This window comes from Poecile atricapillus, chromosome 2 (assembly GCF_030490865.1).
Source record: "Poecile atricapillus isolate bPoeAtr1 chromosome 2, bPoeAtr1.hap1, whole genome shotgun sequence".
Classification (NCBI taxonomy): domain Eukaryota; kingdom Metazoa; phylum Chordata; class Aves; order Passeriformes; family Paridae; genus Poecile; species Poecile atricapillus.
The window spans coordinates 110624629-110647871 of NC_081250.1; the positions used below are offsets into that span (position 1 = coordinate 110624629).

At 36.9% G+C, this 23243-nt stretch overlaps 1 protein-coding gene across 4 annotated transcripts in view; it reads right to left on the reverse strand.

The window, feature by feature from the left end:
• Positions 1-23243, reverse strand: part of LOC131576557 (ras-related protein Rab-10-like) — a 33018-nt gene continuing 9775 nt past the window's right edge. The window contains exons 4-6 of one of the 4 annotated variants that reach the window (XM_058833396.1): positions 15062-15151; positions 10062-10163; positions 1-908 (exon numbers count right to left, since the gene is read on the reverse strand). In XM_058833396.1, coding sequence (XP_058689379.1) covers positions 834-908; positions 10062-10163; positions 15062-15151 — 267 coding nt within the window. In that variant the 3' untranslated portion in view covers positions 1-833. Of the gene's footprint in view, positions 909-9233; positions 9670-10061; positions 10164-15061; positions 15152-23243 lie in introns of those variants that run through there. The other 3 variants (XM_058833395.1, XM_058833398.1, XM_058833397.1) reach the window with 3 other exon arrangements.

The following is a 23243-nucleotide window of genomic DNA, read 5'->3' on the forward strand; positions in this document are numbered from 1 at the left end:
TCAAAAAAAAGCCTTTTATTGTGATGATTTGTGACAAAAAGAACATTTGAAAATGCAGGTATGCTGCTAACACCTGCATAAATTATTTTAAGGAATTATGTAATTTAAATAACAGAAACATTATTATTATTACTGGATGTATTCTGTTGTTCCATGTTTTCTGAATTCTTTGGAAGGTCCAGCAACAATCTAGTGGAAGGTGTCCTTCCCCATATTAGGGAGGTTGGAACTAGATGATCTTCAAGCTCTCCTCCAACCCAAACCATTCTATGACACCAATCTTTATATGGTTTTTCCCTTTCTCTCAGGCATCACCTTTGCAGAGTCCCCATTCAAGGGTATTGAAGTAGCACATATGTGTCTGAAATGGGTAGAAAAGAAACCAAGCCAAAAATTCTCTGAGACTTGTCTTATGGGATTGCAGTAAATATCAAGTACTTAAAGAGACATTAAATGATTTCATATAGAAGGTTGATTATGTGATGATGTCAATGTTCATTGTATTACAAATCTCGTATAAATAACACATACAAAAGAAGTGAAGGGTGTTTTTTTAATAACAGAAAATTAGTACATTTAGACTTCATTTCTGCATTTGCATTCAAGCACTGTCACCCTGTGATGCATCTAATAATTCCAAAATCAGACAACTGTTTTATCTTCACATTAAAAATATGAAAATATAATATAAACATATAAAAAAATTGGCAACAAAGTCTGTGTAATGCAAAGGATGCCTAAACACTATTTTTGTGGCTCACTTTTAAAACCTTGTATGTTCCTTTGTAACACTTGGTATTTCCTGAAGAGAAAACAGAATAAGTAACAGTATTTCAGAATGCACAGCAGGTTCTCTTCTTAGTTTCTTTTAGAGACACAATGTCTAAGTCATGTAATACACAGGATTTCTGAAAAACAAACAAAAGCAAACACTTCATTAAGATAACTAGAACATAACGGTTGAAAAGTTTGCTTTTTCACATACTTTAATGTAAAATATTTGGTGCAGTCATTGGATATGTTTTTCCTTTGAATATTTAATTAAATGATTGAAGTTTTCTAATAAATTAGATGGAAACTGATGCCCATGCAACTCCCATTTGGCATCTTTACATTCTTTAGCTGCCTCAAACAGCTCCCCTAAATATGAAGGTGACAGAAAGTGTCTTTTGAGGAGTCACTACAAACCATACATGCCAATCCCGTAAACCTTTATTTACATGAACTGTTCTATAAGTACAGGTTCTTCTGTTGACTACACCAATTTTAGCTGATTTTCACTTAAGTAACCTTATCTTTGAAGTATTGAGCATGGGTTGAAAAAGTCCAGTTGAAAGGAACAGGAAATACAGAATATCAGTAACTCACTAAAAAAAGGCACAGGCTATTAACTGTTATGAAACTTGTTTTGTGAAATTCACTAAAATTCTGTTTTCTTGCCTCTATTTAATAACCAGGAATACCCCCACATGGAAACAGTTCAGTCTTTATCATGATAAACTATCAAAATAGCACTCCACCCTTGTAAAACGTTTATGTACTGATTGCAAAAGCAGATTATAACAAAAATGAAAATCATCAAAACCAGGACTCTTCCTTTCAGCAACGAGCTCAACTAGATAATTAATGTTGACCAGAGAAACAATCAAACCCCGTTGTGCAATGCAGAACATGTTGCAATCTTGTTCTCTGCAACTATGAACACTGAACCCTGAACTAGGACTCAAAGACACAGAGAATATTGTTACATGCCCAGGAAAATGGAAGCCCCAGCTTCACTAACTGCCACTCTGTTACCTGTGTCTTGGCAGGTTTACCAACTAAGCACAGAGAAGTAAGTGCAACCACTGGATTCACCACATTCCTCTCTCAACCCAAACCCAACAGCCATAAACAAGCATGTCTGACAATAAAGAGAAGCCTCCAGAGATAACAGCTATCTAAGTTGGAATGAATGAAATCCAAAGCACATGAAAAAAAAGAAAGGAAGAAGGGAAAAAAGGCATCATGCAGTACAATACTAATCGTGATTCAGAATTGAAAACTTACACAAAGTCACAGGGTAGTTGAACATTGACTACTTCCAGAAAGATTCACCTAAAATTACGTCATCAGAACGAGGGCAAAATATAAAGTCTCCCCTCTGCTACAAATAAGCTTTATGCCTCTTTGGCTGAGAATATTCATCACTATTTAAAATTCTGGAGAAGAGGCATGGAATTTGTTTCCTTTTTCCTTTTGCAGCCATAGTTCCAGCTCTTCCAGAATGCTGGCTGCCCTGTGCCAGAGCCATCCCCACAAAGAGAGTGGCTGAGTTCATTCCCCCCTGAGGCTGCAGGGACCCAGGGGGGCTTCCACAGTGCATGGTGCTGGGGGGAGAAGATGAAACATCTGGGAAGGGATCAAAAGTGATGGATAGAAAAAGGAGCAGAGGGCAGGAAATGTATTGTAGTGTCTAAACCCCAGGATGGATGCTGAAGATGTCATCAGTAAAATTATTAGCAAATACTGTCTGACTAGCCTGTCTGAAGACTGTGGATTACTGATTTTAGAAATTTCTTGTCATAATGAATTCTCCACATAATGAAGAAATACATCAGGTGCCCTTTTACTTTTTTTTTTTTTTTTTTTTTTTTTTTTTTTGCTTGGGTTTGGTTTTTTTAATTATTTATTTTTTGGGTGATAAGGACCAAGAGACAAAACATTTTTATTACCCTTAAGAATTCCCACAAATAACAACACACAGCTTTATAGCTTCTGATTAGTTTTAACTTTTTACACAGTTGTGAGGTACAGGCATTAGATATGATTTCTGCTAGGCAGAGACAGTATTTGGTAGTCTGCAAGCATAGACAGTAAATTAAAAGTATGAAGACCTTTTTAAAAAAGAGAGCAAGGCAGAATCAAAAGTACACAAACATAACCTTGTCATCTCAAGGAACAAGATACCACTCCGGTTTAGAGATAAGATTCTGAAGGGAAAATAAAACCTTTGGAAGGTAATGGTATAGTAAGAAACTTAATTTCACTCAATTAAGACCAAGAAATAACATTGAGCATTAATTGTTGTGAACATTAACTAAATAGGTTTTGTTTCACCCATGCTTTTTCTTGAGAAGAAAACAATCAGTTTAAGTAGTAAAAGAGTTCTAGAAAAATCCCCATTCAAACAGTTTCAGAATTCAAGTTTCACTTACGTAGAGGAAACAGGTAATTTGAAGATGTTGCAGATTATACTTCAAGACCAAACTTCATGCTTTCAGAGGGGAGAAAATTACATTTCCTTAAACACTTGGATACTTATTCGTATCTTTAACATTTTACTACTTATAGTACTTTTAGATGGTAAGTCAGCTGTTTGTATATCCTTAGCAAGGATCCTCAGTACTGCTAAGTGATTAAGAATGGTGAAACATACTTGATAATGCAACAGTTCATATAATCTCTAAAATCATTATTTGATAGTTCATCTACAAACTAGCCAGGACAGACAGACAAGAACCACTGCTCCACAAATAAAGAACATCCATTTAAAAATCCATTTAAAAGCTGACTACTGATAATCACTTCAGTTTGTAAGACTCTTCCATATAGGGTCTTTGTGAAGCAAATAAGAGTCTGGGATCTGTTTAAGGAAATGTGCTGCACACACATTTAAAAAGTGCACATTCACAATCTAAAGAGATACAAAAAGTCCTGAAGCAATGATCAGATTTGGGTAATCCCACATAGCACTCAGCCTCAGCCAAACCTTGGAAGAGGTGGGGCACCCCCTCTCCTAAAATTACAGCAGGGAGGTATGCAAATCTCTCCCACCTGTGAGAACAAGGCTGGCAGCATTCCTCCTCCAGGGCTCCATGAACACTAACACATCCAGCTCACATTTCACCTCAGCTTGTTGAAACTCACTGCCCCACAAGTCAGCCAACAAACAACTGTGAACAGCAAAAAACTGAAAAAGTGAAAAGAACCAAAATGGTACCAAGAAGCTGGAGTTTCCACTTCAGTATCTTGGGCAAAGTGGGGTTTTGAAAATACCGCCACAGACACAGATGCTGCTGTACCCTGCAGTGATTTCAGTAAGATGGTGAAACTTCCTGCTATCAAATACTAGTTTTTCCTGTTAAATAGCACAGCAGACATGTCTCACCTAACTGGCAGGCATCTCTGCAAGCTAATTTTAAACTTCCTGCTTAAAACTCCCCTTCTGGCTGTCTCTCCTGCCCACTTCTAAGCAGAATTTGTATCACTGGCATGCAATACATACCTAGACACAAGAGTTGTGATGAGATGGCTCAGTTACTGATTTTTTTTTTTTAAATCAAGGCAAGAAAGCTACAGTGGTATACAAAGGAAAATGTAATGAAAAACCCCAACAACCTTTCTGAAAGGTTTCTAATGAGTAAATATATAACTCTTCATTAAGCTCAGCTGCCCATTCCTTGCTGAAAACCTACTCAGATTAATGGTGGACCCACCTTCTCCGGCACCAGTTTTTGGTATTTTGATACTGGTTTAGTCATTTTGAAAGTGGGGCTCACTGTGGGTTTGGAATAATTACAGGATTTTGCTTTATCTGTATCATGTCCCTGGTCAAAGTAAGACCTGGAGTGCTTGCTGAAAAATTAGAAGCTTTGGAGAAACAAACAAAAGAGTCTGTAACTAAGGTTACTATTATTTATAACTTCTTTAAATTTTGAGGATTTTTACTCTAATTAAAAAATGATCCTCTTAATTACTGAAATAATTTTGTTTATATTTAACAGTGATTGTTGACAAAGACTGGCAGAGAAGTCCCATGTGACTTCAGTGCCTGATCTGCCATTAGAGAGACCTCAGTTATTAATAGTCCTGACACTTTTTATGTATTTCCTCTATATTCTGTAACTCAAATTACCTGTTCAAAATGCAAGAGAGTAGTCTCACAATCGGCTGGACATGGCACAAGCAGTATTAAGCAAGGGCTAGGAATATATTAGCAGGGAAGGCAATCACTGTGGGAACAGGTACATGATCAGGAGAGGAGGACATGAGATCTGGCACAGCAGGATCTAACTGCTGCTGACTATATTCCTCAAGGAGTGTAGGTGAAAGTCTTGCTCCCAAAGCCTGCTATTCCACCATATCTAAAACATCTAACCCACTGGCAAAGCCTGGGGCTCTATCTCCCTCTCCTGTAACTATCATGTAGACTGTAACAATGTTGTACTGCAATTAGTTATTCACAAACTCGTGAAGACAGCTGTGGATCTCCTGTGAGGTTCCTCAACCCCACAGATCATCTAGGTGAGGTTTAATATAGTTGCATCATAAAAACTCTATTTAAGAGAGCAATATATCTTCAAAGTCAATATCCTGCAGAAGCAGCAAATGCCAGAAGTAAGCCAAGTCTGTAACTTTTCTTCTCCTGGAGTCTAATTTATTTAATTTGAATCATATGAAAACATATAGGTTGAGATATGGAGGCCTCCATAATCAATGCAGGGAGAAAGACACCTCCAAAACACAATTTTATCTTAAAGACTCATCTCTTTCCATTGAATAGAGATGATTCCAGACAACCACACCAGTCATGCAAATTTTAGCTTGCTAGGATTGCATGCTAAAATGAATCTCATCTCCTATACACAGATGTTGTGATTAAGTTTTGATTTACATGACCTAATTATATGCTACTGTTTCCAGAAGAATATCTGGCTCATTCAATGTCCAGAACAGACTTTTTTAAAAAAATTAAATAAGCGTAGTTAAATTTGCCATACACTGCACCAGCACAAAGTGAGCTGGCACCATTTATCCTCTCTGCTTTAATCTGTACCTTGGTTCCCACATGTGCAATGCTGAATATACCTAATGTTACTAAGAAAGTCAAGGAGATAAAAATCTAAAATGGATCTAAAATACAGCAGAACATGCATTATAAAAAACCTCTTGAAGGAACTACTATTCTGTGGTCAGTACAAGATAAATAAAGGGCAAATAAAGCCTGGGGCTCCATGCATGACTAAGGATAATAAAGAAACACTGAGTATGCACTGCTGGAGACACAGGGATCTTTTAGACAAACTAACAATTCCATGAACCTCAGCAATAATGAAATCCGATTTCCTATGGATTTGGGTCTTGAAGTGAATTAAATTTGATATCTGTGATGCAAGCTCCAGCTGGAGTAGCTGGTTGAAGCACTTTTCAGTCTCTCTGTGGTCTCTAATATTCTATGAACTAATGCTGGAGACTTTCCTTCTGCAGAGTACTCTGCCTCTCACCTTATTTTCAAGGAACTACTCAGGAACTTAACTATCTTTCAGTTTGATCTGTCAAATTTGTTTAAAATCAGCTAACAAGTTCCAAAGGTACTTTAAGAGCAAAGGAATAGAAAACCCAGTATAATCTCAACAATCTTGTTGCCATAGGAAAGAGATGTAAAGAAATGAAGGAAGAACAAAATTGAGGCCTGCTACTTCTGAGTGTTCATTTCAGTTGTTAACCATTAAATGTTACTCTCAACAGCACAGGGCAAGGTCTTACATGGATTTTCACTGTTTGCAACTCAGCAGATATATGTTTATTTAACACAATTAAAATAATCTTAGTAGTAAATCACTCTCGAGAGGTAGGCAGAATATAAGTTTTGGTTAGTTTTATTGCAGTTTTCAGAAAAAGGTGATAACTTCATTCTTATTTCCTTTTTTTTAATGGAGTTCTCTCCTGATCCTAGTTTAGAAAAATACCAACAATCACACCCAAAAGGACATAAACAAAGGCTTGTAAAAATTTTTTTAAAATCTACTTGAGAACACTACTGCTTGCCAGGCATGAAACCAAAGAACACAAAAGAGCAAATTCTAACTGCATTCTGGGTGGTATTTTTCTGGTTTTGGTAGTTTTTAGAGGACTGACTCACACGTCCAAATAGTTCACTGCAACCAGAAGCATTGTCAAAGAACAGCTGTCATCTATTAATGAACAGGTTTAGGTGTATCTGAGATTCATGAGAATTATGAATAAATAAAACACTGTTATTTGCCAACATATCTAAGCAAACTCCTGGAATAATCTATGCCATTAACATTTATTTCCACTGCAGCCTTTCAAATACAATCAAATTGGTTATTATTGCCCTTCTCCAAAAACTCATCAGTCAGAGGAAGTTAAAACTCAAGTACTGCATTCAGTTATTATTAACTCATTGGTTTGAAAATTGCAAGTTCTCAGAAATACAGCATGAATCCTTAGCTGTTACCAATGTTAGCTGTCAAAAACACATCCAATGGTTTTAATGAGACTACCCATGTAAATTAGAGCTGCAGGATCGACACCCAGCATAGAATGGCTGAGATGGAAAGTATCTAAAAGCTCAAACAGCACTTTAGTTATCCAGATCACTGGGATACAGAAGTCTTCTCTCTCCCTTAAGCCCACTACAAGACTAACTACAAAAGAAGAGATGGGAAACCACAGCACAAAATAGTGACAATACACTGAAACACTTGCCCTTTTTTGTTTTGCGTTGTTTAAATGTCTTTAATATGAAACTTGTTAATTTTTTTTCTTTCCTCAATCCACCACTGAACCACAACTTGATCTAAATTTTGAAAGAATCAAGAAGCTTATTACTTCTGTATGTGCTCTATAACTCTGGACATCGAACTACCATATCTATAGGAGTGTTTTGTGTAAATTAAGTTACTAAGGTCATGTCCACAACAGATGACAAGCAAGAATATACATAAGAAGTCCTAGATTTCCTTATATTAATACAGTCTACTGCAATGCATCTGAGAATGGTCTACTGCCTGCCAGCCTGCCCTGATTATTTATCTTATCTCTGAATAAGGTTCATGCACTTCACAAAAGCATGGCCATAATAGACTGTTCTAGGGAGTTCCTTTCTTCTGTGGGACTGGGAAAGCAGTGATGTGCTTGCACTCAAGCATCTCATCAGTCTGGGACAGATGGTCCATTGCAGAGGGCAGGGAGGCCCGATACCCCCAGGCATAGGTGCCTTGGGCCAAAGCACTGTGCAAAGCTGTATCTCCTTTTTACAATCAGCAAATACGTATTTCACCACTACCAAATGGATGTGTGACTGAAATTATCTCAGACTGGCATCTATCATGTAATTTTTCACAGCTACTAGTCACACTTGCTACTGTATTTTCCATTCTCCAAAATTTCATCAGTTGGAGGAAGTTAAAATTCAAGTACTACATTCAGATTTCACAGTTTTGTGAACAGGCAAATTATTTTGTCGAACCTGAAAACCATGATGAAACTGTATGGTAGATTTTTTTTTCCCAGCAAACGCTTTCTTATCAGGCCAGTGGTAAAACCAATTGGGCTAAAGGGGCTCTTGTTTAAATCAACAAATGCATTTTACTGAAAATGGCAAATTATACACCAAAGTAATGGTACATGATGCCTTATCAGGATTCCAAATATTTTTAGCAAAGGTGAAACGTTACTACAAACAAGTATGACACACTCTCATGGGCATGCTTTCCAAACACACACACACACACACACACACACACACACACAGAGCATACAACTGTTCAAAGCAGTTCTAATTAAAACCAAGCAGTAATATAACATGTTCAACATGGTCTGAATTTTTTTCCCACGTCCACACTATAAACCCCATGAATTTGCATGAAGGTGAGTAGGAATACTGAAGTTTCACTTACTGTAAAATAAATATAGGTGATCTCAATATGAAAAATACCCAAACATCATTTCTGCATGTACAGAGAAATCTCTTAGATATCATCCAAACACACACTGCAGAAATACTCATTTTGCACGTATTTGTCTTTGCAGCAGTTATGATCATAGCTATTGTTTTGTAGTTTTCATGTTTTATACTAACAATATATTCTCTATTTACAGTAGACGATGTCTTTTTCATTTAAAACAAAATCAGAGTTATCTTACTTGAGACTTTTTTCCAAGCTCAGTAACTCAAGGACCTGCCTTATCCTCCTGTTCTAAACAGTATTTGACTGTTCAGTTGCTGAGCTTCGTTTTCATGTTTCATTAAAGCAACCAAAATATTTCTTGCCCTTTTTTTTCCTCCCCCAAAATAACCAACTACAGCTTGTGTTACTATGTAGTATGACAGGACCCTGATTTAGAAGCAGTCCAACCCTGAGCTATTATTCTGACCATCCCCTATGGCTATTTAATCAAAACACTGCGACTTGTGACTTTGTCAGTAATTTTGCTCATTTATCTTTATTATGACTTGAAGAGTATTCGGACTGGAAGGTTAGTTTTGTATAACTAATATTAGTGATGAATGACAGTGATAATACATTGCATGAAGAACATCTATTAATGTCTAAAATAATATTCTACTGCCTAAAAATAAATTGCAATGCAAAACATTTTCAGAGCTAATGAACAATAATTCAGTCCTACAAAAGAACTGCAACTCTGTGGAGTAAGGACCTTTAAACCAACACACTCAAGTTAGAGATGCTGACTCTGACAGCTACAATATCGATTCTACCACTAATTAAGTCAAATCTTTAGGCCCTGATAACTTCAAAAACACTAGTGTAAATCAGCCAAAAAAACAGCTATGAACCTTGGATAAAACATTTGATTGCTGGACATAAAAGATCCACAGATTCCATCATGATGCAGCATCTTCACTGTGTGCACACTCTGCAGAAGGAAAAAGGAATCTTCCTAGCACAAAAGTGGAACTACTCTGGAGCTGTTAACCACTCCCTTAAAAAAAAAGTATGGGAAATAAAGACACAAATACAGTCTTCCTGAATTTTCACTTTCTCTCTGAACTGTATTGTACCTGCTCACCTCTTCTGCTTTTCTCTTCTTTCACTATTCACATCAAGAGAGTCCCACTCTCTTCTTCTTCTCCCCCATGTTCCTGCTCTATATGCCTGCAGCTACAGGATTTGCCCAAAATACTAACTCCATAAGGCAAAACCAGCATCAGCTGTGTTTTGCTTAAACTGTTCTGTAGTTACAACTTTATTTATTCAATCTGCCAAGAAAAATCTCCCATTTTCTTTCTCCTTAGGAAAGAAGCCTACCTTTTCCAGGATTTCCTTAGTCAAGACTGAGAATGCATGTTCAATGTTCACATTTTCTTTAGCACTGGTCTCAAAAAATGGCATTCCATACTCCCAAGCAAGCTGAAAAACAAATGTAGGAAATGGAATAAACATTCTTCAGGAAAAAAAAACAGTTCCTAATACTAGTAGCAAGAAATATGGAGGTGTTCTGACTGCTAATACAATATACAAACACTAATTAAGTACATGATTGCTCAGTAAAATACTCTATATTCATTCTCTGTTTATAAATTTCAGGTGCCTCTTAAAACATTCTTCTTAAATTCTTGTGTTTTCAAAACAGCTTTTTTAACCAATCTTTACTTGTAAATAACAAGAATAAACTCCCGTGGGTCTGTTCTCAGTGTTTTGATTTATTTGGAAAATGAGCTGCCTCCTAAGCAATTATTTAGAGGAAACTAATGGAGTGCCTGCAGATAAAAATATGACAAAAAATGTTGAAAAAAAGTGGCACGATGAAATATAAAAAAGGGATGGTCCTTTATGCTAGACAGAGAGAAGCACAGAGATAACAGGCAAGCAAAGAAAACGTATGCATGCAAAAAGATATTGTGGTAAAAGGCAAAGAGAGAAAATACTTAGAAGGACAACATAGACTTTACATTGTTTGGTTTTATTTAATTTACTCCTGCTGTTGTATTTCCAGGGTATTTCCATTACAGATAACTTTGAGATATGTTGGCATGAAGAAAAAATCCCAACACAATACACGTGTTATAATCAGATTTCAAAATTTTAGTCAAAATATAATAAAGATTACACTAAAGGTAAAAAAAAGTAAGCAAAATGGTTTATTTCCAAAATGCTAGAAGAAAATGTAGTTCTGAAAATAAAGATGATATCTAACGGATTCATTAGACAGAGACCACTTCATAACTTCATAAGGGATTCTGAAACTCAGTGGACTGCTGGGAACTGGTTTTGGCACTGCAGCAACTTGTTACAGGAAGTTAAGACCATTCAACTATTGCCAGTACAAAACAATGATGCATAAGAGCTCATAAATAAAAATACAAACAATAAAAGAATACTGGGCTAATAAAGAGAACTGGTTTCCTGATTATGAAGTACACAGAAACTACTATTAAATACCCCTTTTCCTTCCTTGTATCATGTAACAGGTTCTTAAAGGTTACTTGTGTACAAACTCTGATGAACACAAACCAACCCTTTTTATCGTGGAATCACAGAAATAATTTTGAAAGATAACCCCACTTGAAATGAGACTACTGCCCACGCAATATTGGGTCAGCCCTGGCTTTGCCTACAAAAGTCTTGAAATCCACCAGTGTTGGAGATTCTGTAGCCTTTATGGGACCCTCTTCCATGGCTACATCAACCTTCCAGTACAACTAGTTCTCCTCAACTCCAACCTGAACCTCCCAAGCCAGGATTTGCTGCCCCTCTGTTTATTGTCTGTCTCTAATGAGAAGAATCTATTTCTGTCATTTCTTTAGTGTCACTTCAGTTGCTGTAGACCAGTAACTGCTCCTGAGCCTGCTTTTTACCCAGCTCCCTCTCCTCATGGAATACTAGACCCCAATCACCTTTATACCTGTCGGCTGGACCAGCTGCAGTTTCTCAATACCCTTCTTGAAATGGGAGAGCCAAAGCTGGACACAACATTCCATGTGGCTTTGCCAGCACTAAGAAAGGGGGGTAATAATCTCCCCAGATCTATCATACATTATCCTTCTAATGTAGCCCAGCACCTTTAAATCTATGAAGGAATACTGGTGACTTATGTTCAAGCTGGTGTTCACTGTAACTTATCAATCTTTCATACCAGGGCAGTGACTCATGCCTTGGATTATTCCATCACAGGTGCAAATCTTTGCACTTCATGAACTTCATGATGTTTCTGCTGACCCAGTTCCCAAGTTTATCAAGGTCCCACAGAATTGGTGTTCTCCTAGTCTCCTTGGGTGCCAGTGACACCCCTTAATCTCATGTCACATGCAAATCACCTTCTATCATCAGCCAAATCACCAATGAAGATGCCAAACAATGTGACTGAGGCAAGGCTGCCTATAGTTCCCTGAATCTTCTTCTTCGCCTTTTTTAAAAAAGGCACACATCATGCTGGCATCTTTCTAGTCAAAAGGGATCTCTCCCAACCATCATGATTTTTCAGAGTTGAATGATAGTGGCTCACATCACAATGATCAGCCCTTTCAGCACAACTGGGCGACCTTCATCATGTCTACGTGCATGTACAACTTTCCAAAGCAATTTCTAATCCAAAGCTTTCCCACTGCTGGCTGACCTGCTCCTTCCCAAACCATGCCAGTACCTGAAGAGGCCTGGGAGCAAGCTCTGCTTGTGAACACTAAAGAAAAGAAAAATCAAATCAAATCAAACAAAAAACCTTGAATACTTGAGCCTTCTCTGTGTCATATTACTACATTGCTTACTACATCTATCAATGCACCCCCATTTCCTCTACATGTGCACAATATTGGTCACAGAAGATTAATGTCAGTATTTTTTCACTTTAACCTGCATACTGCTAAACTCTGTGGCAAGCAAGTCCTCCAAAAATGTAACTGAGTGGAAAAACCCCCACTGGTCCAGTGGTAAAGCAGTTGAAAGTATGAACACATATCTGGCTACACCCTCTCCGAAAGACAAAAGAAAGGTGTATTCAAAGAACTACTTTTTTTCCTTGGGAGCACCTTGAACAGATCCATAAATAAAATACCTAAATACATTTACAAACCTGTGGGAATTATGCTGCTAAGAAATGATATTTCGTAATATCCTTGGAGTTTGGAGAACTTGTGTGAAATAAGCTTGTATCTTACCAACAACAATAAAATAAGTAATGTTAATACTACTTCCTAGGAAAGTGTTGGTATGATTTCTTAGTGCTGAATCAGAGAGATATGTCTGAAATATTCCAAAACTGTGCAGAGCTCTATTACATGTGAAAAATCAGTTTTGAAACTATAAATCAGCTTTAGCTATGAAGACAGCAAAAGAAAAAAAAAAAAAAAAAGGAAGAAGATTTTACTTGGCTTTTTCTGTTAGAAAGATTTGATAGGAGAAAAACAACCACAATCTACCAAGTCATATAACCTTCAACATTTTTGTCTTTCAATGAAAAAGATAATGATATTGGGGGGTGAACAGAGGAGCCCAAGAAGGCTGAGTTAAAACTTCTATCAAAATGAATAACAAGCAATTAATACAAGAAAATTATACTGCATAATGTTAAAATTAAATATCTCAATTTCTGAGTGATCGCAATTACATAAGTTTGTACAAAATTAATTATTACATGATTTTGTACAAAAAGAAACAAAAAAAAAATTCTTAGCATTAAATTGAAATGAAGTTAAATACAACCGCCACTCAGTTACAACAGATTTTTACAGAAATGCCAATATAGATTATGAGATTCCCAGGGAATCTAGAGTTCCTCTGTGCAAGAGACTGAACAAAACAACACTTAAAGCTCATACTATCAGGGTAATATGAAATATGTAACTGCAAATTATTATTTGTCAAAGCTGGAATCAAACTGCTTTCCCCTCTTAATAAGGGTATTTTCTTCTTTAGAGTGAGAGGACAATTACTGTCTCTCTCTCTCTGCTAATTGAATCCTTCTCCAGCACATTCAGTCAGATCCTTTAGCACTCATGTGCTAAATCATGTTAAAAGAAGAAATAGTGTAACCGAAGAGTTGCCTTGCCTCAAAACACAGGGGAACTCTAGAAAGCAGACTCATTGGGGAGGAGGTAATGATTTGTTTCTGAAAAAAAAAATACTACATTAAGAGGAATTTTGGTTGCATGGTTAAGAACCCAGAAGTCAGAAAATGTCATGGTTAATACCCATGCAAAACCCTGCTGCTGCCCTCTGGTGCACATGCATCCAGCGACTCTCTAGGTTTCTGACAGTGCATCCTTTGTGTGAGACTACAACATGTATTTTTCAGCAACCTTATTCCTTGTACACAGACATGATAAATTAACACTGAAAACATCTTGCATGTGAACTATGAAATCTCAGGAGTGTAATGTTGTCCAAAAGGTGATGTTATTTTTTTAAAGTTCCCTAATCTGAAATTATATAATTGGCAAGAAGCTATCAGTGTGTTTTTCTTTAAACGTGAGACATCCTGCTTGACTCACCATGCCTGAAAGCATAACAGGAGGGATAATGCCAAGTTCCAGAGAACAGACATACTGCATACAGTTTGCAGTAGCAGACATACAAACTGCATACAGTTTGCAGTAGCAAAATTTACTGGTATATAGGATACACACTCCTGCAATATTTAATTATTATCCCAATTTCTTCCATCATAGCACAGCTTCTGAATTTCCTCACTGGCTCACACTGAGAGACATTTGCTATTCCTTTTAGAACAACACTCCCCACTTAATAAGTTCTTCCCCCACCCATGGTCAGCATGAAATTCTACTGTAGTCTCAACTATACATCACATACACAGTTTTGGGGAGCTGGATGTCCAATATCTGTCCAGTCTTATTTAAGGTTCTTCACAGACAATGGAGATCATTTTACACAGGCTGACAGAATATTCTTTATAGTCAGACCGTAGCAAAAATATCAGTGATGTGTGGTATCAGAAAAATTATGCAGAATGTATTGCATTTTAATATTACACATTACAACAGTACTCTGAAAATGTAGTCTATATAAGATTTCTGTTGTATATATATTCTGTTGTATATATATATATTTCTGCAGTCTGTGTAAGATTTCTGTAAAACTTTTAAAGTATATCTTAACATTTAAAAGAATCGGTATTCTAAAGAGATCAGCTAGGAATTACTTAATATATTTCTAACACTCCAGAACTCCACAACTGTTCTAGAGCAAGTCCTAATAGAACTTTTGGAATTCAGAAGCTTTTTACTACTTTCAGTTTAACAGCTCAGTCACAGACTAAGAAACTCAGGAGGACCCAAAGAAAGTACCAAAGATACCTTTTCTCCTTTCTGTTTTGGAACTACCCGTTCTGACTCCTTATCACACTTGTTGCCCAACAGTATTACGTCCACTTCATCACCTGCTTTCTAAAAGAGAACCAGCATTAATAAGTGTCAAGTAAGAAAAAAGCAAACAACAAAAGCCCTTCACCTTCAGCTCACACTAACCTTCACCACACCATTTCCTTGAAAGTAAAGGCTAAATTCTGCCATGACCTTCATATGTGCAAATATTTTCCACCAGTTACTGGGATTTGGAGGAAAACAGAAAGAATGCAAAGAGCAGAAAAAGTAGAAGTAGAAGTATTTAGAAGTGCCACGCGTAATTTCCAACCCCTTTTATAAGATAGAAAGTATAAGGTGCATGGGCACCATCTTCTGATGAATGCTCCATCTTGAGGCTTTAAAATGACTGGAAATGCCCTGAATTCACAGGCACTGCCCTCCTTAAAGTAATAGATTAATGGATTAGCATATGACTCTGGTCTACATCCAGCACTCACAAGTAAAAAGGCAGGAATTTGCTGCACCTGAAAGAGCACCTCTCTGTACTTCACTGTTGCACACAGACAGTAAAATTACTTTCAAAGTGTTCAAACTCAACATAAAAGTCTGATTATTCCAAGACACTAGGAAGAAGGCAATAGACTTTTAATGAAGTAAAATTTTAAAACCTCATTGATTTCAAAAGGAAGAAAAATCTACCTTTTTGACCTTGTCTCCTTCTCTGTTCCTCTAATCCACTCACATGCATGATGACTGTGAAATGCACTGGGTTTTTAGCATCAGTGTTATTTTAAGATAAGTCATTGTAACTATACGCAACTGGAATAATGACAAGGAAAGGGAATAGTTCTGCAACAGCATGTGAAATTTGAAAACTAATTTGTTGTGAAAATCATAATATTTAAAATCACTTTTGGTGCTTAAATGGAGGACATTGAGGGTCTCAAATCTACAAACAATTGAAGCTACTGTAGTCTGATGCCATGGCTTTTATTCTGGGGGTACATACTCCTACAGCTTCCCTTATGAGTCAAAAAGCCTGGTCTCAGGCTGCAGATCTGTCTACAGCACCTTTGATGAAATCTCTGATCTCTGTCAAATTCTTAACATTTGTAACTTTGCCATAAGACAAAATCAATCACAACCATACAGAGAAAAACCTCTATTCATTAAAGGATGTCAGAATACTATTTTTAGTCTATTTCTGCTTTTACAACAATTTGAAGACTTTATCAGTAGGCACAATTTAATATTAAGGAACACTATTATTATTTTTTTTTTTTTTAATCCATTCTCCTCTTAGAGTCATCTAGATTTATTTCATACCCACAGCTTATTAAAATGAAGTAAATTTCATAAGAGTATGAAGTACAGGCCTAAAATAATGAATCAATCTAACCTGGATTAACAGACCAAAATGCTGGCTGTTTAAGAATGCACTGAAGCTTCACTCATTAAGATCAGTGGCTCTCCCATGTAAAATCACATACATCAGTCCCAAAATAGGGTAAATAGATAATCATATAATCAACTTTTAATTCAGAAGAAGACTGAAGGTTGATGAAGGTTTTACGAGTGACATTTGATTTCAGTCTGCAGTTAAAGGTTAGAGGGAAATACTTGCATACTGCATGCACAAACCCACTGAATTAATTCTGTAACTTAATTTCTATATAAACAGCACAAATTTTTGCAGTAGGAATGTTCCTTCTAAACAGCTTCAAATAGTATCAGAACTTAACTGAGGTCTGATGTACCAGGCCTTTCAGCAAGTATTTATTAGTACTACCAATCACAAAGTATTTACTTTTGCAAACAACTACTATTTCTACATCAATATAATGTATTAATGTATTTGCACTTTGTCTGGATCCTCCACCAAAGCACTTACAGTTCTCCTTCTTAAAAGATAGTATCTTGCAGTTTCTTGCATTTAGAAAACTGAAGATTGTTAGTCAAAATGATGTCCATTTTAAATTCTGAAAACTGATTATGTATGATGCCTTAAAAAAATAAGTCAATACAACTAAAAAGAAGTTTGACCATATGCTCAGCTGGCATAAAAACTGCATGGGTTTTGATGATTTGAACTGGCCAAAAATATGGCTTTTCAGTGCTTCCAAAAGCTCGCTGTATATTCTCATACTCTGTTATTTATAGCCCAGGAATAAGCCTTCCAAATGCAAAATCTATAGCTAAAAAGATGAAGGTTATTTTACAGTTGTTAAAATCCTATTATGCAAGTCAGCACTGAGTAAGCTCATAGAGTCAGGAAACATTTTTCCCCCATATTATGGAGAAGTACTATTAAAAATTTCATCAATTTCATCAAGGCAAAAAGGATTTTTTCTAGATAGAGTTTTGCCCTGATATCTCAAAAATGTCAATTTTTGGTTCACTCTCTCAGTTTTTCTTTGGGTTTTAACATTTCAAATTTCACATTTTATTGAAGGTTAAAATAAATATAATCTTAACCTGGAGAATACGTACGTTATTTTATTTTGAAAAGGAAAACATCATCATTGTATTTCTCTGAAAAAATTGGAGCCAAGAGATTTACTGAGACTGACCGAGTTTTCTCAAGTGCTTGGCACTGCTTGGAGCCACCAGGTTTTTGCAGAAGGGTTTTTCTTCCACTGGGTTCCCAGGCAGCTGGATCTGGCAGCAGCAGGAGCCAGGCTGCTCTGAGCAGTGGCCACGGGAGGGAGCAGCAGCAGAGCTGCAAACTCAGCAGTGCCACATCCTGGATTTGGAACACTGGACACTCACATCACGGTACCACAGTCTCTGCAGCACACTACTGATAGGGGCCAGCCACCTATGCCCTTCGCCCCACTGCTTAATGTCCCCCTAGCCAGGGAAATACACAACCTGACTATAAGGCTATTAAGAGAAATCAAAAATGCAAAAGCAAAAATATCATCCATTTTGTTTATAATTTGTCTGGGGATTTGGGTGGGGTTTTTCTCAAATGTTAGGTCTTTTTTTCCCCCTACAGTTTTTATTTTCCAGAAGTGCTGTGAATTTATGTGAGTATGAAAAGTAGCAGACACCTTTTCTGTATGAAAACTACACCATATCTGTACTTACAGGTTATTGGAAAAAACTATCCCTTCACTATCCCTTCACTTCTTAAATGGTGAACACAGAATCTACCAAGAATAATCCCAACCTCCCCTGCAGCAAACTGACTATGATGATTATGAGCTCACTGAGACTCCTCGTATAAATCTATCTGTCCAGGGATACAACTTTCAGAACACCAACTTGTCCCTTCACCACAACTCCAGGGGGGAGTTGTGAAGGGCTGCATGACATTGATAGTCATTAATTACAGATGGAAAAGGCAACAGAAGTTTATTTGTAGGTCAAAACAGTGAAACTGAGAACCCATACCTGATAAATACACTGTGGAAATTCTTAAATAATCTGTGTTTGAAGAAGAAATGTAGCATTAATATAGTTTTTCACATTTAAAGAAGATGCACATGGTCAAACATCAAGATGAAGGCAGAGCTGGAGAAAGCCATAAAACTGGGAAGCTTCTTCTTCTTACCATTAGACAATGACACTAGAAACATATCCCTTGTAATAGTGAAGAACAATTTCTTAGAAATAGATTGTCCTCAGAATCTCTTTAAAAGCATCACATGGGCAGTGCTTGTATCAGGATTGCCAAACACATCTCTTTCCACATATTTTTCCAAGCACCACCTTATGACCTCAGTTACAAATACTTGGTTTCCAGGACTTCAGTAGAAACAAATGAATGGTAACATTTATTTGTCTATTAGTAAATTTAGAATGCAGTAGATATAAACCAATTTATCCCAAAACCAACCTAGGGCTACACACAAATCCATTCAGTAAAATGACAAGAGCAAGACTTTTAAGTTCTAATCAAAGCCATAACAATAAACCTATCTATGAACTGGGACAATTTGATCTTTTGACATCAAGCTCTCCCATCTGAGCAAGAAAAACTCAGAAGAGTTTCAAGTCAAACTAATTTACATTTGTAAAGCAGTTTGCTGTGCTGCTTTTATTTAAGTGTGATGCAGAAACACTGAAATACAGTCTAGCTTCCCAAAAGCACCAGAGGAACCAAACCAAAAAAGGGCACTATGCAGAAATGGCAGCAAGTCAACGATTCACACAGTTCATATCCTGGTAGAGGGGTCACTTCTTCAGGTAAGACAAATAGATGGCTTATGTCTTTAAAAACACTCAACTATTGTCACCAAGACTTGCCAAGAAAATAAAATTTGTCTTCTCCATGCAGAAAATTCTGTGATGGTAGACAATTTCCAGCACAGACATAATTGTTAGCAGCTGGTATCGCCAACTCTCATGGCCATACCAGGAGACTAACACAAAAGCAGTCCAAGGTGTTTAGAAGTAAATTAAGACCTACCATCTATGTCAACAATTTCTGGAGACCCAGACACAACATGTGAATAATGCAGTGATTTAGGCTGGCAAGAACTTCTAGAAGTTAGCTGGTCTAGTCCCCTGCTCAAAGATGGGCCAACTTCAAAACCAGATTGCTCAAGACCCTGCTGAATGGAGTTTTAAGTGGCTCCTTTAAGTGATCCTCTCTGGGCACTTATTTCAGTATTTGAACCACTCTGTTGTGAGGAACCTTTTGCAAATGTTAGTTGGAATCTTGTTCAAAACATCCTGGAAAAAACCGTTTTCTGCAAATGGATTTGGTACACAGCTGCTTGCATTTATTTAATTTTCAAAGGCCAAATAGCATCAACCTTTCAGAAGAGGTGCATACAGTAACTAAAAGCCATGTTAGCAGGAGGAACACTTTAATAAATTTGACATACCCTGAAATCCTACAAATAAAGAATGGTTTCCAGTTCTAAAGTTATCTTCCTGCAATTATCATGCTCCTAATGAATGCATTACAAATCCAATGCTGCTATATTGGACTTGCCAATAATGTTCCAAGATATTAATCTGTGAGTGAGTATATTCTTCTAGTAAGCTTTTAAAAAGTACAGTCATGCTACAGTTTCATCTAGTTCTGAATTCAAATTTTACTGCAATACAGATATGGCAGCATCTTTGTGTCTTGTATTTCCTTGGACAATAATTCATTTTTAATAGTAAAGCTGCTGTATTCCACACATAAACTAACTGAAATACAATGAGAACATTACTGCTAATCTTATTGTAATTGCACTGACTGGCCAGTTTTTATAAAATCAATGGGAGTTTTTAAGAATGCTAAATTGCTTGGATTGTTATTTTCAACTGGTGCAAAAATGGCTTAGCACACTGAACAGATTGTTAAAGAACTTTCTTCTTAAAATCTTTATGCACAACGAACTAAAAAATGAGACCATAATGTAATAACTGAATTGACTCAGAAATTCCTGTTTGACCTGATTGGTTCAGGTGTAAACTTTACATTACCTAATAATCTGGTATTTAGTGAAACCTGTATTCTCTCTGTTTCCCTTTTAAAAAATTATTTATTTTTTTTCTATGCTTGCATATTTTAAATGGTGCTCTAGAAACAGTCACTTTGATTCTTGGCATTTGTAGGGAATTAAATACTGGTTTGCATTCACAGACCAAAGCAAATGCAAGGAATGTCACAGACCTCCAGGAAGTAATTAATTTTCATGAAATGTCCTGTGTTTTAACAGTTATTGCTTAAAAGCATTTCTTTTGCAATGAACAGCCCCATATATTTTCACCAAGACACTTCAGAAATTGATATCCCACTAGGACTAAATTAAATTTTTTATTACTATCTAGCTCTATTACAACACTAATTGCTAGTTTTGAGATTGGTACAATTAATCACACAATTTACATTCCTAGAAATTGTTTTAGATTATTTTTCCATTTTTTAAACTTTAAACAAAAATACCTTCAGGGGTTAAGATTAAACAGTCCAAATATTACTACCTTGAGTACATTTACACAAAAGCTTTTAAAACATCACAAATAGAGAGCAGGCTTGTGCAGGTATCATTTCCTGATTGACTACAGCAGACCTGAACCTGCATGGTGGTCACAGGAGATAGACCCAACCCACCCTCCACGCTAGCCATACAGCCCTGATACATTCTTCCTGTTTATGCCAGTGCATTGTAGCCTACTGAATCAATCATCCTGTTGATCCAACTGAAGATGAAAGGACAAAACTACCCTTTTGGGGCCAGTGTGAAATCAGAGCAATATTTTATGATGAAATATACATGGATGGATGGATGGATGGATGGATGGATGGATGGATGGATGGATGGATGGATGGATGGATGGATGGACGGACAGATAGACAGATAGATAGATAGATAGATAGATAGACAGACAGATAGATAGATAGATAGATAGATAGATAGATAGATAGATAGATAGATAGATAGATAGGAATGGATATATGCAGAAAATCTACATTTTTAATTTCAGGTAACAGCAAACCTGCTATCATATTGTTTGCTGAGCTAAATCTTTGTTAACCATGAAACTGTACAACCAGTGGCATATCTAGCTGTGACTTGTTTGGCCAACAGAAGAAAGGCACATGCTTTTCTTAACAAAATAATAAAATAGATATGTTAGTTTAAAGTGTGTGCAGACAAGCCAGTAAGAATATTGTGTCATAAAATCTCCTTTGTAACACATTAGTGAAGTTAGGCACTGTTGCCACTAAGACTTTTAAGATGGCTCTAAGGTCAAGAACAATAATGTACTAGGTCACCAGAGTAATGTTTTTAAAAATGAGATAATGTGAATGCAAAGTTTTCCTAAGGGTATAAGATACCCCATGTATATATTATATATATTATTAGATATATGATCATGTGTAGTTCATTAATTCAGCTGTACACTAAAGCTGTGAAGAGAGAAAATAATGCATTTGGTGGTTTTATTTCAAGTCTCCTTTCTCAAGGCAAACTCTCCCATCCATCTGCATCTAATCACAAGAGTATTTAAAAAAGCCTGAAACTTTACTTGATTTTGATCAATGGAGAGCACTACCTTGCTTGTATTCTTACACTAACTTCCACATGCATACTAACTACAAACTGCTGTGCTACTGCTGAGGGGCAATACACTGCTCCCTACAGCCTCCTCAGGATGGAAAGTAGAGAGAACAATACTGATCTTTTTTCCCTGGTATCAAGAGACAGGAGACACATGGGAATGGCTCAAAGTTGTGCCAGGGATATTCAGACTGGACATTGGGAAGCATTTCTTTCCTGGTGGTCAAACACTGGAACACGCTTCCTGGGGAGATGGTCAATTCCCCAAGCCAAATTAAGAGGCATCTGGACAATGCTCTTCATAATATAATTTAATTTTGAGTCAGCTGGACTAGATGATAATTGGTTGGGCAGCTGGACTAGGTGATCACTGAAGGTCCCTTACAGCTGAACTATTCTATTCTAAAACTGCCTTGCCTGTATCTAATAGAGAACACATCAAGAAAGACCTACCAAAAAAGACTTGGAATACAGGGTTACAGTCAGCTGAATGATCTTATGTCTAAGGGTTTGCCCACTCCTCCCTCCCTTCACATTGTTTCCAGACATTCTTCTTCTGGTCTTCCTACTCTACCTGTTTACCTTACTCCAGCTCCAATAAGTGTCAGACCCTTCTATGAGCCTCTCAAACTCACTGATAGATCAGAAAAAAACACTCAATTTCATTTTCTGTGTTATTTTTCTACCACATTAGAAGGTCAGAGTGAGGCACAGAGGGCTCTGACAAGCTCCAGTGGGAACACATACCCTGTCTGGCAGCCATGTGCTGTTGAATCACTTCCTATGTCACATGAAAGTACATATTTCTGGCTGCAGCACCATGAGCAGCTGAGCTAACCAAACAGCTTCCCATCCCACTTCCTCCCTCTTGAAATCATCTTCTCAAGGAATATCCAGCAAGGACAAAGAGGATATTTAATTCCTTTGATCTTGGGATGAGGTAACTACACTGAAGTAATGAAATTAGGAAAGGGAAATCACTAGCTGTGATATGGAGTTTTGATATGGAATCTAATTAAAATCCCAGGATGAGCTCATGCAGACTGATCTATGCATTGCCACACCAGTGACAAGCACACAATAACTCAACATGCACAAAGAGGGATTGGAATCTATGTTTTAGAAGTAGTTCAGAAAACATTCCTCCATCAACATGGGCTTGT